At 35.8% G+C, this 14603-nt stretch overlaps 1 protein-coding gene across 12 annotated transcripts in view; it reads left to right on the top strand.

Moving 5' to 3' along the window:
• SLIT2 (slit guidance ligand 2) overlaps positions 1 to 14603 on the top strand; it is a 374968-nt gene that overhangs the window by 230570 nt on the left and 129795 nt on the right. For 9 of the 12 annotated variants that reach the window (XM_045056548.1, XM_023253269.2, XM_023253265.2 and 6 more), the window contains 5 exons: positions 3096 to 3167; positions 8905 to 8976; positions 11791 to 11954; positions 13151 to 13162; positions 14099 to 14237. In XM_045056548.1, coding sequence (XP_044912483.1) covers positions 3096 to 3167; positions 8905 to 8976; positions 11791 to 11954; positions 13151 to 13162; positions 14099 to 14237 — 459 coding nt within the window. The remainder of the gene's footprint in view (positions 1 to 3095; positions 3168 to 8904; positions 8977 to 11790; positions 11955 to 13150; positions 13163 to 14098; positions 14238 to 14603) is intronic. The other 3 variants (XM_023253270.2, XM_023253268.2, XM_023253261.2) reach the window with 1 other exon arrangement.

Here is a 14603-nt window from a genome sequence, read left to right as displayed (position 1 = left end):
TATCTGTACCATTCTTTCTCCCCGGAAAATGAGAAAAGTGCTAGCTTGCTTCTCAATGGTACGTGACCCCTATGCCAGGAAAGGATCCTGAAACTGTCTCTGATGTATCTTAGTGCCCTCATTATCCAAAGATCAACAAATTTGCCCCGTGTTTGACTTAATAATTGTAACATTACTTTTTGGAGAAGTGGGGGAAAAAAACCTCTCCTCTTACTAATTCCTTCATTCAGAATAATTTCATTGCAGTATTGGAAATCACATCTAAACAGAATCAACCTGTCACTAAATGCATGGCTGAGAACAGATCCTTTCCTATTTACAGACAGCAGAAGTGCCCGGGCTTTGCAGGGTAGTAGAGAAGGAAGTGAAGTGGGTAAGAGAAAAGAAAAAAAAAGTGCAGAAAAATAGTCCAGAAGCACTGAAATGAAGTATGTTTTTGCATAGTTTTGACAGTCTTTCTCTTGAATCGTATACAGACAAGTGGAGGTTAGTGCAGAGAGATTTTCTCAGGAACAGTCAGAGCAGGCACAACACTTCATGTAAACACTCCTTTGGATTTAACAAAGTCCACCAATTGACGAAAAAATTATTTTGCTTGTCCTTTCATACGAGTGACTTTTTTCAAAAAAATACCTTTGTTCTCAGAAGATTCATGGCCTGAGATACGGTGCATTCAGAAAACTTTTAAGGAAAACTTTGGTCGTATGAGAGCCAGATATTCTTAATGCTTTAGCACCAAGAAGGACTTAAGTTTCTGCTAAGAATCAGAAGAAGCTTGTAACCATGAGGCATGTAGAACAGGGGTGAAATTACCAACTTTTCGGCAGCATCTCAACTTCTGGTGGTATAGGGAAATCTGCTTTTCAGTCCCTGTAGAACGAGATTCGCTTGAGTGCTTTCTGGCATGCTAGGGCTTCCCCTTTGTGTATAGTATGCATGATTTAAAAGAAGCAGTGTCAGCACTGATTTATACATTGACAGCTAAGGATAATAAGATATGGGCAAACATACAGCTCACCCTTTTACAGATTAACCTGGAGACTGCATTAGGCAAATTTGATAGCATTAAAAGATTTTGCCAATTTGTCTGGAAACAATTTCTCTTTTGTAGTGTGTCAAGGGTAACACTTCATGCCATTGTACTAATTTAAATGGCTTTGATAAATTGTTCAAGAGGTTAGAGAATAGTAGTGTAGATATATATTTAGCACTTTAAAATAAAAAGGCTGTTAACTTAATTGTTAAATGAATTTAATCTGTAAAAATCAAAAGTGCCCAAGAATGGAAGTGTTTTCTTGGAACCACAGCATCCATATTACATCATGAAGCTTTAAAAGTCTTCTTAGAAAATAAAATTATACTTCTGCATTACTTCCTAATAACTAGAAATGCTTTAAGCTATTACAGTAGCATGGATGGTACCTATTATTTGGGGAAAGCCTTAGTTTATAAAAGCAATAAAAGCATATCTTCTCCAGAGTTGTTTTTTTTTTTTATGTTGCATGTCCTAGATTGTACCATTTGCATGACATCAAGGTAGTCTTATGTCCCCTAGAGACCTTCTTAAAAATGAGATGTATATTTCATGAGACATTCTCTATGTACATAATTTCTAAAGTAAGGAATTTGAAGAGGCCCCTCTGAAAGTCACTGGATTAAATCATTGCACCTTTATTCAGTATCCTTCTGAGAGAAACAGCTATTTTATAGGAATGTTTAAACAATTCTTTTTAAGAACACACCTCAAATGTAAATTAGCCCTTTTGGTGTATTTCGCACTTGAAACAAGGGCAAGATTCATTTGTATGAAGATCATAGTCTTACCCCTGTACATTTGCATTCCCTCCCAATTCATGAAGAACTGACAACTCACCTGACTAGTTCATCAAACATTTTGTTTCTGTCTCAAGTGAACCATTAAAATGCTCTTTCTTTACTGGAATAAGAATATCGCTAAGCAGCAAGCTACTAGTTTAAATAACAGCTGCTTATTTAAAAAAAAATTGAAACAATGTAAAGATAGGACAGATAGGATTTCATACTTATTAGCTGTTTATTTCAAACAAATTCCTCGGCATGGATAAAGGAAATTTTAGTTCCAGAAACAACTGGCAGGAAAAGCCAACTTAACCAAATTTGGAGCAACTTTGTTTTTGTTTGTTTGCTTGTTAGTTTTCATCTTTAAATTTTAACAAATAAGTGCTCAAACTACAAGAGAACATCCATTTGTTTGCATTTTGTATTATTTAGAAGACAGAAAGCTTTTAAACTTTTTGCCAAAGGTATATGTAGTGTTTTAATGATGTTGCTGCAGTATGTGTTCTTAGCGTTTGGGGCTAAAATTAGCATCTTTGAGGAAAGTAAAAAAAATCCATTTTTAATACTTTAAAAACTTCTGGAAATTTGGGAAGTTTCTTAATTGAAAAGTATGTCATATTTACAGTGCAGAGAATTTGCATGTAACAAACAATTGCAAATCATGGGAATGGTGAATATTCACGTAGAACAAGACTGGCTTTCTAAAGTGTATTCCTGGTTGAGAATAGCAGGGAGGTGTGTGGGACCTCATTTCTCTCTCTTGACTGGGAGTTCTCGAAGGAAAACTGCTTTTAAAAGAAGGAAACCTAAAAGTAGTCTTGCTCTTTCTTGCCAAGGATAGTGAAATTAACATGCAGCTGGGCTTCTCTGATAAATGGATTCTGTTAGGTCACTGAGGGGGTGCATGTGACATTAAGTGATTTACAGTCCTTTACCTTAATGAAATTGTTTCAGCAAGATGACGCTGAAAGCTCTTAATGGATAGCTTTTCTTGATGTAATGAAATTGCATTCCTATGGCATTTAATATAAGGTGCAGTTATTATTTACTGAAGCTTTCCAAGGGCTGCTATTTGCACAGACAGTTCAGAACAAAAAGAGATTTCAGTAGCGGCACCGAGGCCAGAATGGCTTGTGACATTCTTAAGCGGATGAGTGTATTTCTGAGAGCATTTCAGTTAGTGCAGTCAGAGCTTCGGAGACCCTTCAGGAGACTTCTTTTCACCCAGCACTGCTAGTCTCCAGCCTTTTACTTATATTCTTCTAATCTATTTACAGGCAACTGGATTACAACCAGATCAGCTGTATTGAAGATGGAGCATTTAGGGCTCTCCGGGACCTTGAAGTGCTGTAAGTATTGCTTATTTCTCTTACTCTTTTGAACGGGGGCTTTGTGTCTGGGGAGTGCTAATGTGGAAGCTTATCTGCTCGCTCGAAACCTAGCGTCAAAATGGTCTCGTATAAAGATACCTTAAATAACTCATGGGGAATATATGAGTTGAAATGTGTGTGTGCACAGCCGTGGGTATCATTTCTGCATATTTAGGCGAAAATGTCTATTTAAGGAGGACATTCAAATGTTCACAATACCATCTTTCAAGTGTTTCTCCTTGTAACAAAATATTCTCATTCAAAGGACTGGTGAGGCTCCCTAGAATTGCCAAATATTAGGATAAAAGCAGTTGTATAAGAAAAATTACAATAAAAAATGAACTTCTTAGTTTCTGATGAGTTGGGTTATTATATAGTTGCCATGCAATGGAAAGATGTTGTCTCATTTTCAAATGCCATTTTTAACCAGATAGCATCATTTTTGAAAGGTGATTCTAGAAATCTGCTTTTCTGATTCTAATAGGTTGCCCATTGGGTCCATTTTAAAGTCTTCACTACTGACTTAGGAAAGCACAGCACACAGACTTGAATTATAACTGGCATCCTCTCTCTTTCCTTACTGGGTAGACATGGCTGACAAAATGGGCTAGAGGCAACCCGGTAGTCTCTACAGACCTTTGACTTGGTGCAATAATTTTAATGGAATTATTATGATGAGAAATTATTTTAATGTAAACTAGAGTTACTCAAGCCATTGAAGCTGCCTGTACATTTCTGCAATTTTTTTTTCCAGCCAGAGACTCACAAGTCTAGCTTTTTGAATATATTTACACATTTCTCCCCCCATATAAAATATTTTTCTGTGCTACAGTTCATCCCTGGCTAAATTTATTCAGAAATTCAAAAATTGACTTAAATGTTGAAGAGGTTTGGCAATTTTAGTCCATGTGGTAAAAGTTATCTGGGACTCGTGATATCCTTCCGGGAAAAAAAAAAAAAAAGATCCCATTACTTTATAAATTGAGTTTGAGGAACAGAATGGAATTCAGGAAAGAAAGTTTGAGGTCTCAACAAAATAGCTTATTTAATCAATATTTTATATATGATTTTGATTTTAATTGCAAGTAGATGTATGGAACTTGTAGCTGTGTCATGTGCAAAGTTACTGGTTATTTTTAAGGACTTAATGTAAGAGTTAGTCGATTGAGATAAATCGTGTTGTAAGATATATACTGTTGTCTACCCACATCATGAGAAGTTAACCTTTCTTTCTGTTGGTAACAGCCTAATTTTTTCTATAGGAAACCTATTCAGAGTGCTTATCATACACATTGTATTTAATAACGCCACTAGTTGTGTTTCAGACCCATTAATATACAAAGCTCACTGTTGCTATTTCAGAGTCAGAATAGTTAGGATACAACTATGATTTCATGATAGCAGTCTGATGTCAAAACCGTAGTCAGTGTCATAAACTTGGTATATGAAGAGACAACCCTGAGTGTTACTTAATTGAATGGAGCTGATCAGGCCAAGAATGTGTTACTAAGTAGGTGCTTCTAACTAGGAATAGGAATGACACCAAACATTTTATGGAAAATTTGCTGAATATTGTGGATGGACTAAAATCCCATAAATTACTTTGTTATTCATTAAAAGAGCTTAAATAATTCACATATAGCACACACACACACACACATACGCACACACACGCACACAATACCTACTCTATGCCAAGCACTGTGCTAGGCATTGAAAACTCTATCCACAAATACAGTAACTATTCATTTGCTTATTTGTTATAAAGTAAACAGTGTTTTTAGAAGAGTAAGTTTGTGATGATACAATCACCTCCTGCGTTGTATTTGTCATATTAGCAAAATATCTAGAAGGTAACTTTACCAAGACCCTCTGTCTTGAAACACAACAAAGAGTAAAAAATATTCTATGGTTCATGGAGTAAAAATCAAAATCCAAAGTGTTAGGAACTCTTTTGGGGTCCTTAATATATAGGTTTCAAAGAGATCTATAATGGTCAGAGTGTGTTTGCTAAAAAAAAGAAAAAATTAACATTAGTACATGATACAAGAAAGTGTGAATTCTTTCAAAACAATTTAAATATTTTATATTCAAGTTTGACAAAGTCAAGCAGACATTCTTTTAATATGTGTTCATTTTTAAATCTTCGTAATTCATAGAATCTTTGGAGAAATTATTCTTTGAAAAATTTAATGGTAATTGGATGAAATACCAAAGACTGGGATTTATCAAGCCCAAATCTCTTGTCATGTAAATGAAAAGTTATTCTATTAGAAACATTTCCAGAAAGAAAGTTGTCTGTTTTTCTTATTTTTAGCGTCTATGACCCGTTACAATATATCTTCTTATTATGTGGAGATAATGCAGAATTAATTAATTTGCAAATCACCTTAAATTTCAGACTCCCAATGTTTTAGATCTTTTTAAAACTTTTAATTCCATGAGCCATTTCTCAATGTATGATTATACTGAGGCAAAACAAGGGGATGGAAGTAATCATACTGGACCATTGACAAAAATTTGTTAAATTAAGATATAAATTAGGGTAAAGAGAGTGAATAAAGTTTGAGAAGGAAAAGTCCAGGTAAACGAAAGCAAGGGGAGTCAGTCTATCACTTGTATGTTCATGGCAACCTGGCAAATTGTGGAATTCTGATTGGTATGATTCAGAAATGTCTCTGTTTTTAATATGAAGATACCATCTCAAAAATAACATTGGAAACTAAATCTAGATCAATGTTTTCTGTTTCTTTGGACAACATCTAGTTTTGTATTGTTTGTTTTATTTCTTTTCCATAAAATAGGCATCATTTAATTGAATCGAGACATAGTGATTCATATCCATTAAATATCAGACTCCGCCAAATCCTATGCTGAACACTAAGGGAATAAGAAAGAAATCAAGATCTAAGTCTGAGAGTAACTATATGATTACCAAAACTAAAATTTCGTATTTGTACATCAAAATGTACTTTTGTACAAGAATATATTCTTGCTGCAAAAAAGAAAATCTTGAGGTTGAACATAGAAATATAGTTTCGTTTAGAAGAAAGTGTTCACAAATAAAGAAGTACGATACATTTGCATTGTTTCAGAATAGGAATTAGTCACGACCATAACATACATGTCATCAGATGTAATTAGCAAATATTTATTATTAATTTTAAAATAATTTAATTTCATTGGTTCCACATATCGTTCCACTATCAGGTATCAATGTCAATATCACTTTGCCACATCAATACTGAATAAAGCCACTAAGATAATCTATTTCTTCAGCTGCATTTTGCAAAGTGACATTTTGAGAAAAGACTCCAGACTGATAGCCACCAGCTTCAGCATTCAATGAAAACACTCTTTGGTGTGGAATCATAAGAAATTAGAGTTCAAAATTAATGCATGCCTACTGCATGTGATGAATTACTTTAAAAAATGTTATCCCTAAAGTCACATTTCAGTATGTTATGTACTCTGAAGATTTTAGCCATATAAAGTCAGCATAAATTTTGAGGGTGGGAAAAGGGGTCATTTGAAAGTAAATCCCTTTGAGAAGTGAAACCTTTTAGTTCAAACATCAGGATATATTTTAATGGCGTTTGAAAAAAAAATCTCATTTCACTTGAGTACAGAAAAATGCTACAGGCTTTTAGATAACGTGAACCAACCAATTCAGTGCTTTATAGGTCCTTCATAAAGTGGGATTTTTTTTCGCCTGTGCAACTTACTTCAATCAGTTGCATTAGTTTTTATATCATTCAATACATTGCAAAACTGGGTAAGAAAAGAAAGTGTGTCTTCTAGATCGGTAGCTTCTGTGCCCCACTTTACTGAGAAGTTCAAGTGAATCCCTGAACCCCTGAACATCCCAAATCATAACATTCACAACTGCAGCCTCCAGCTGGCCAAAAGTGGCCTCATAAATGCATCCTGCTTTCGTCCAAACAGATGTAGCCCACAGACTCTTTGAAATGTCCGAATTAGTTGCCAGTATTTAAAAATTAGGAGGACAGATCTGAAATATTCTGTTTCCAGCGTCTCCTGAGAACATCAGATCGGTTGGCAGCCTTCCATTAGCACAGAGCAGTGGTCCATCGGAGCTGAGGACTAGCTGCTATGACAGAGAGTGTCATCGCTCGCTTACCAGGGTCTCCAGTGGCCCCAGCCCTCTGCCTGCTCCACTCCATCTCTCGTCCCTGTTGCGTTTCTTAACATGCATCCTGCTTCTCTCATTTACTTCCCTGCCCAGCCTCCATTGGCAAGAGAATTTGCATAGTCTAATTCAAACCTTTCTCCATTATCAAATTGCATCTGTGGGCCGTTGATCCTGTCATCCTGACTCCCTCAGGAACTTGCCCGCTTTGCTCACCACATCATGGTGTCTTCTCCATACTAGAATCATTGTCCGTATTCGCATTGCACAAACACAGCCCTGGGATAGCCTCCTTCTCACTTTCTTGTCATAACCAGACTTCCCCAAAGGGAGAAAAACAATCTCTTCTTCATGTTATTAACTATAAGTTTTTATAATTTGTACTCCATCTTCCCACTTGGACAATATGCTATTTTAGGACAGGTTTTATGCCTGGTTTATTTTATACTGTTCCATGTTGCCATAAAATGAAAAGCCATCTAGGAAATATTAGATGAATGAATGGGTAGTAGTTGTAGTGGTAGTAGAAAAGCCATAATAATACAACAATGCCTGTGTTAGGGGAAAAGTAGTAACAATTTGAACCAAGCAAGAGTTATGCTTATTTTCACCGTCTCTCCCTTGGTCGCCCATCTTCCTGACTCCAGCATCCAGAAACCGTGATCTGTACCACATGGAAGTTTGCAAGGGACAGGATATGTGCCTAGACTTAGAAGTATTAGAATGTACAGGGTGCCTGGGTGGCTCAGTCGGTTAACCGTCTGACTTCGGGTCAGGTCGTTATCTCACAGTACGTGAGTTTGAGCCCTGCATTGGGCTCTGTGCTGACAGCTCAGAGCCTGGAGCCTGCTTCGGATTCTGTGTCTCCCTCTCTCTCTGCCCCTCTCCTACTCATGCTTTCTCTGTCTCTCAAAAATAAACAATAAAAAATTTTAAGTAAAGAAGTATTAGAGTGTATTAAGCTTTTAATAAACTGCCCCAGCCTGACACTTTATCCCTACCCCATGCAAGTACCAAATGTAGATATCGTTCTCACTACTCAGATTTCAACAACGGCTGATGTCCACGATAGAGAATAATTAGCAGGACTGTGTTCCGGGATCTGACAAAACCAATTCTGTGCTATTGCTATGAAATTTAATTTGGAAATTTCAAATATGTTCATTTACTCATGACACTAATTATACATAGTGCCCCTCTAAGGAAGTGTAACTGCCCAATTTTACTAATTGTTGACTGCCTCATGTTATTCTTTAACCAGTGTCATAAATACACACACATGCATACCCATGGTGCATAAAGCAATATGTGAATAGTCAAAGATATTATGGCTAAAGACATAAATCTGTAATAAATATTTAATAAAGCTGAATGCATAGTAAAGTGTTAAAGTATGGCCTTTATTTATCCTCTTGTTTATAACATGGGGCATTCTTTATGCCGTCTCTACCAGATAGTCGCCCTGCATAAATATAGTTGCAAGAAGCATTCTCTGTATTATTATATAGAATGATCAGTAAATTTTAATTACCTAAAATTTCTAACTTTTTTTGTTTTATTCTACAGCACTCTCAACAATAACAACATTACTAGACTTTCTGTGGCAAGTTTCAACCATATGCCTAAACTTAGGACTTTGTAAGTAGCCGCAATGTATATATGTCAATGTCATCAATTAAGGGTTCCCCTTAAGTACCATTTTTAGTAAGCAAAAAACAGTACCACAAGTTCATTATGGGGTAGACCAGGAAAACACCACTTTTTAAAAAGTACTAGATATGGTATTTGAATAAATGAACTATTATTCTGAAAACATGAAAGCTTTCCTTTAAATGATATGCATTATGGAAAGTTGGAGGGGGGACGTTTACTTTGAGCTATTGTGGAGGTCACATTTCATTAAGAAATGTAAGACTCCTTGATTGGCTGTCAGAAATGATAAATGGTAAATCTTTATGATTTTATTACTGTACAGCAAGCCGACCTAATAAAGCTAAACTGGCTCTCCAACATTCTTTGTAATGTAAAATTACACCATAACCCTCCAGTGCTTCTATAATTAAGGTTGTGTCAGCATTTTTATTTAAAAATATCTTTTCAGGAGATGGACATTAAAATATTTTAGGTGAATAAAAACGTGTTTCCTAGTAAAGTATTTGCTACAACTATTTTTTTTTTCTCTTGGAGAAAAAATAATCTTTAAAGCTCAGCATGGGGATATTTAGTTAAAGCATTTTCAGAGATAAATCTCATTTGAATGGGGTTTAAGAATCACCTTGACCTTATTTCTTTTTTAATTTTTTTTTCAACGTTTATTTATTTTTGGGACAGAGAGAGACAGAGCATGAACGGGGGAGGGGCAGAGAGAGAGGGAGACGAGAGGGAGACACAGAATCGGAAACAGGCTCCAGGCTCCGAGCCATCAGCCCAGAGCCCGACGCGGGGCTCGAACTCCCGGACCGCGAGATCGTGACCTGGCTGAAGTCGGACGCTTAACCGACTGCGCCACCCAGGCGCCCCAAGAATCACCTTGACCTTAAAAATACATTATATACCACATGTGGGAAATGGTGGGAAACATAACCAAAGCTTCGGAGTTCTTGAATAATATGTGTTTTTAAGTAGGGAACATAAATTTTGATTGGGTTTTCAAAATAGTTTTCATTTTACAGTAGGTTATAACTGGAAACATATAGCTTTTATTTTTTTCTCTTTAATGAAAAATCATTTGAATTGCCAGCTTTTTAATGAATTAGGTAACACCAATCTTAAAGTCCTTTTTTTTTTTCCCCTCTCTCACTAAAATGTAGCTCTGTGTATGATACAACACAACATGATCATTTCCTTGGAATATGACTTAACAAAATAAAGAAATTCTCAAAGTATGCAGATATAACATAAATTTTATTTCCTTGGTACTCTTCGGTTGAGCCTAATTTGACCAAATTAATACCAAATATAGTTCACTCAGACTATATTTGATGAAATTAGCTCCTCATTACCTTTAGCTGATTTTTAAAAACAAACTGAACAAGCTCTTAATCCTTGAGAAAATAAAGCCACCAAGACTGTAGAAATATCCATCATCCACGTTTTTGATAGTATGCCTTATTTTCCTACAGAAATCCATTAGCGTTTGTCTTGCTAATCAGGTTTTTAAAGTTTTATGTTCTCTCATTTCAAATTTGTACACACCTAATTGGATTATTGTAACGTGCTTGGTTTAGATGAAAATATTTAGAGAATAGCGAGGTGGAGTGTGCTAAGCGGTTCCCAAAGGATGCCACTCTGACTTCCAAACAAACTGAACCGGAGGTCACCCAGCTTTCCCAAAATGTAGCAATGTGGCATTTTGTTTGGTGGCACGCCGTCTAAGTTTTGATGCAAGACAGTCTGTTCCATATCTACAGGCTCAAGGAGAATGTAAAATAGTCATCTAACTTGAAATTCCCTTGCTTTGGTGTTTCATTATTCTATATTATCATTGCTACTTAAAAATTCCACTTTTATGGTCCAATTATCTTTCTGGACTGAGTTCCATGTTTTAATATCCATTACTGTTATTGGGTTAGAATTGAGCACATCAGCTAAAAAGGACTAAAATGGTATTACTGTGTCATAGATGATTCTGGAAATGATGCTTTGATTTATAGTTTTGGATGTCCTTTTCTTTAGTTTGAAAAAACATAAAAGCCAATTTGAAGTCATTTACCTAATTTAGTGGATACATTTGTCTGATATTTTATTAATGGAAAAGTGCTATTTGCCACTTGGAATGGATCCATGCTCTGGTATGGATCCCTGCCAACATAGAGAGGGGGCTCACTTAATTCCTTCACTCCTAGCCATTTATGTCTTTTCATTTCAGTTCCTGCTCTTTGAGGATAGGGTCCCAAGAGCCCAAAGCAGCTAATCCCTTTTTCTGCTATTAAACAAAAAGAAGGAAATCAGAATAGGGACATGAAAGAAGTGTTTTATATTGAATTATTATTCTATCTTGTTCAGCAAAAAACGAAAGTGACCTGCTAAAAAGATTTTGCAAACAGTTTTTACAGAAACTAACAACAGCAGGACTAACTGATAACTCATACTGGGAGCCACAACTTTTATTTATATGGCCCCGCCCCCACCCCACCCCAATTGGCCACCAGTATGTGGGGACTGCAGAGCAATTTGCCTTGGACATACCTATTTCTTTTTACCGTTTTGAGTGAACATAAGAAAACTATTTTTATGGTCGTGTTCAAGCTTCTGTATATTTGCTTAACTTGGCAGTAAATGAAGAGTAAGTTGATTCTCATCATTTTTAGAAAAATAACTAGGTTGGGACTTACTAAGCTTTATCTACTTACATGTTAAGAAATAAAGTTACATGTTATTATTAATACATTTTTTAATTCTTGAAATAACTATTTTGTTTTCTTGCCTTAAACGTCCCTTCTTCTTATGTAGTCGCCTCCATTCGAACAACCTATATTGCGACTGTCACCTCGCCTGGCTCTCTGACTGGTTGCGACAAAGGCCCCGGGTTGGTCTCTACACTCAGTGTATGGGTCCATCCCACCTGAGGGGCCATAATGTAGCTGAGGTTCAAAAACGAGAATTTGTCTGCAGTGGTAAGAGAGAAAGAACCTTTATGTTGTCATATTATTTTTTGCTTCTATGTAAGAGAGCTGTGGAGAACGCATGCTTTAAAAGTTTCAGTGTTTTGCTCACTAACATGTGCAATTGTGCACTAATCACTCCATGGAAATCCTCGGTTTCAGTGATATTGATAATATGTTCTAAGACATTTGTGCGTGATTGGCCATTACAGATTACTCGTACTTAATGTATGATGAAAGGTTTCTCAATTTTCACTCCTGGGGAAATATAGGAGATTCCTAGATTTAAATTCTGTTTGCTACTTATTTTGCTGTTATGTAATAATTTAGATCTACTTTTATGTTAACAAATGGAAATATGATTCATCTTGCTGGAAAATTCAGGAAAGTATCTCAACTGTAGTTGCAGAGTGACAAAGCACTTTCCGTGCATACTAGTGGTTCACCTCTACAGGAAAGAGATAAATGAGTAGCTTTAGTGATGAAAATCTGAAAACGAAAATTAGGCATGACCTATGTAAAATATCAAGTAACATTTACTTAGTTCTTTCTATATGTTTGATCAGCAGCCTAAGTATTTCACATATACTTAGCTCATTTCACCTGCCTTAGAACAACTGTAGTGAGATATAATATTATATCTATATTAGAGATTAAACTGTTGAGGAAAAAGATGCTAAGTAGCCTTGTCCAAGGTCATATAGTTGAATCCATGGATCTCAAGCTTAGGCAGTCTGATTGCCAATTCATATATATTTATATTTATGTTTATACTTATTTATAAAATATTATGTTAATATTACCTGATCCATATTAGCATAATTTATCATATGTGTGTGTGTGTGTGTGTGTGTGTGTGTGTATATATATATACATATATATATATATATGTATATATATCGTTCTGCTTCAGAAGTGTCTGTTCAAGATACAGTCACACAAAATGTTTAAATATATATAACACATCACAAATACTTCCTTAGAGGATTGAAGACATATGAGTACAGAATTCTCATTTATCGTTATCTTTTAGACCCTTTTGTGTACTTCTCCACACTTTTTATAACCCAAACAAAATTTTCTTATAATGACATGGAATGTTCTCCTTAGGTCTGATTGCTTTTTAAGAAAATTAAATAATGAAATGACTAACAAACTGTTACTAACCACTTTTTTTCTCTCTTCACTCTTCCCTTCCTGTTTTCTAGATGAGGAAGAAGGCAAGTTCATGTTTCTTTTTTAGACTGAGACTATTTTTGTAACGTTTGAGCGCTTGTTAAGAGGGCTTGGGTTAGTGACTGGCCTGCAGCCCCTTCCCGGCATTCTGATCGCTCAGGCCCTCTCCCTGCAGATCAGAGAGGGTTTGTCCTGCTCCAGTAAACTGAGTGTGTGCAGATTCCCATTCAGTGCAGCACGGCCGCCATTCTGTCGTTCATCATTCCAACAGTGAAATCTCATTTCAAAACAGTTTTGTTTCCAAATACTGAGTAGTAAAAATACATACACACAGGTAACTACTTAATGCTAAACTCGCAGGCTATGGAAGCCAAAAATAGAACTACCTAGCTTAACAATTACAGAATGGCTTGTTACAAACTATTATAACTTCAGAGAAAGTGCAGATTTTGAACCTACCAAGATTTGAAGCTTAGCAAGATCTAATTTCCCCCACATTTATTGGTACACAATTACTTATTTAGAATCAACAGTTATGTCTGTTCTCCTTTCTTTTTTTAAAGTACAGTACATTATGCTACATACATTTAGTAAAGACCAAATTCTCTTGAAGCTTATTAGAAATGAAATATAGGTTAGTCTGACACTGCTGCTTTTTTTGGAACTCAGAATCGTTTTGAATCAAATTCTAGTTTCCGGTCTGAGTTTAGCCTTTCTTAACAATTATTTCAAGTGGGAAAAATTATCATTTTCATAATTAGTTTTAAGAATCTCATTTGCTTCATCTGAGTGTTGACCCAGAACTATAAATGCATGCTTCCTAAAATATATCTTAGAAATATAGGCCCATTTTATGCTCAGATATTTAGAGAAATACATTTCTGTTAAATAACATGTTTTGTTGTTTGAGATGAACTCATAAATTTCACAATGATGAATTTCAGGAGGGAAACTGTTATTGTTGTTTGTTTCTTTTTCAGGTCACCAGTCATTTATGGCTCCTTCTTGCAGTGTTTTGCACTGTCCAGCTGCTTGTACCTGTAGCAACAATATCGTAGACTGTCGTGGGAAAGGTCTCACTGAGATCCCCACGAATCTGCCAGAGACCATCACAGAAATGTATGTGCCCTGAAATTCCCTCTCATCTCTCCACCTCCACAGTGACCCAAACCATGACTTTCTTTAGAGACTCCGGGTTTATCGAAGGCAAATATGCATCAACTAACTTAGACAGATATTCCTTGCAGAATTGTACTGAGCCTTACTCTGTTGAAGAAATTACCTTGTTGAAGAGGTTAGGATTTTTCTTTCTTTTTTTTTTTTTTAACATAGGTAGAATGAAAAAGAATGCACTTTCAGAATAAATAGTTCTTTCCCTTTTCACTGGGAAGGTGTTAGTAGGCTATTTAGGAAAAAATAAGAGTGGTTGTACGTAGTGTGACCATTTGGATCTGGAGATCTGCTCCTGTCCAGGTTCTAAAAGAA

This window comes from Felis catus, chromosome B1 (assembly GCF_018350175.1).
Source record: "Felis catus isolate Fca126 chromosome B1, F.catus_Fca126_mat1.0, whole genome shotgun sequence".
NCBI classification, from domain to species: Eukaryota; Metazoa; Chordata; class Mammalia; order Carnivora; family Felidae; genus Felis; species Felis catus.
The sequence above is the reverse complement of the archived record's forward strand: the minus strand, read 5'-3'. Positions and strand labels throughout refer to the sequence as shown.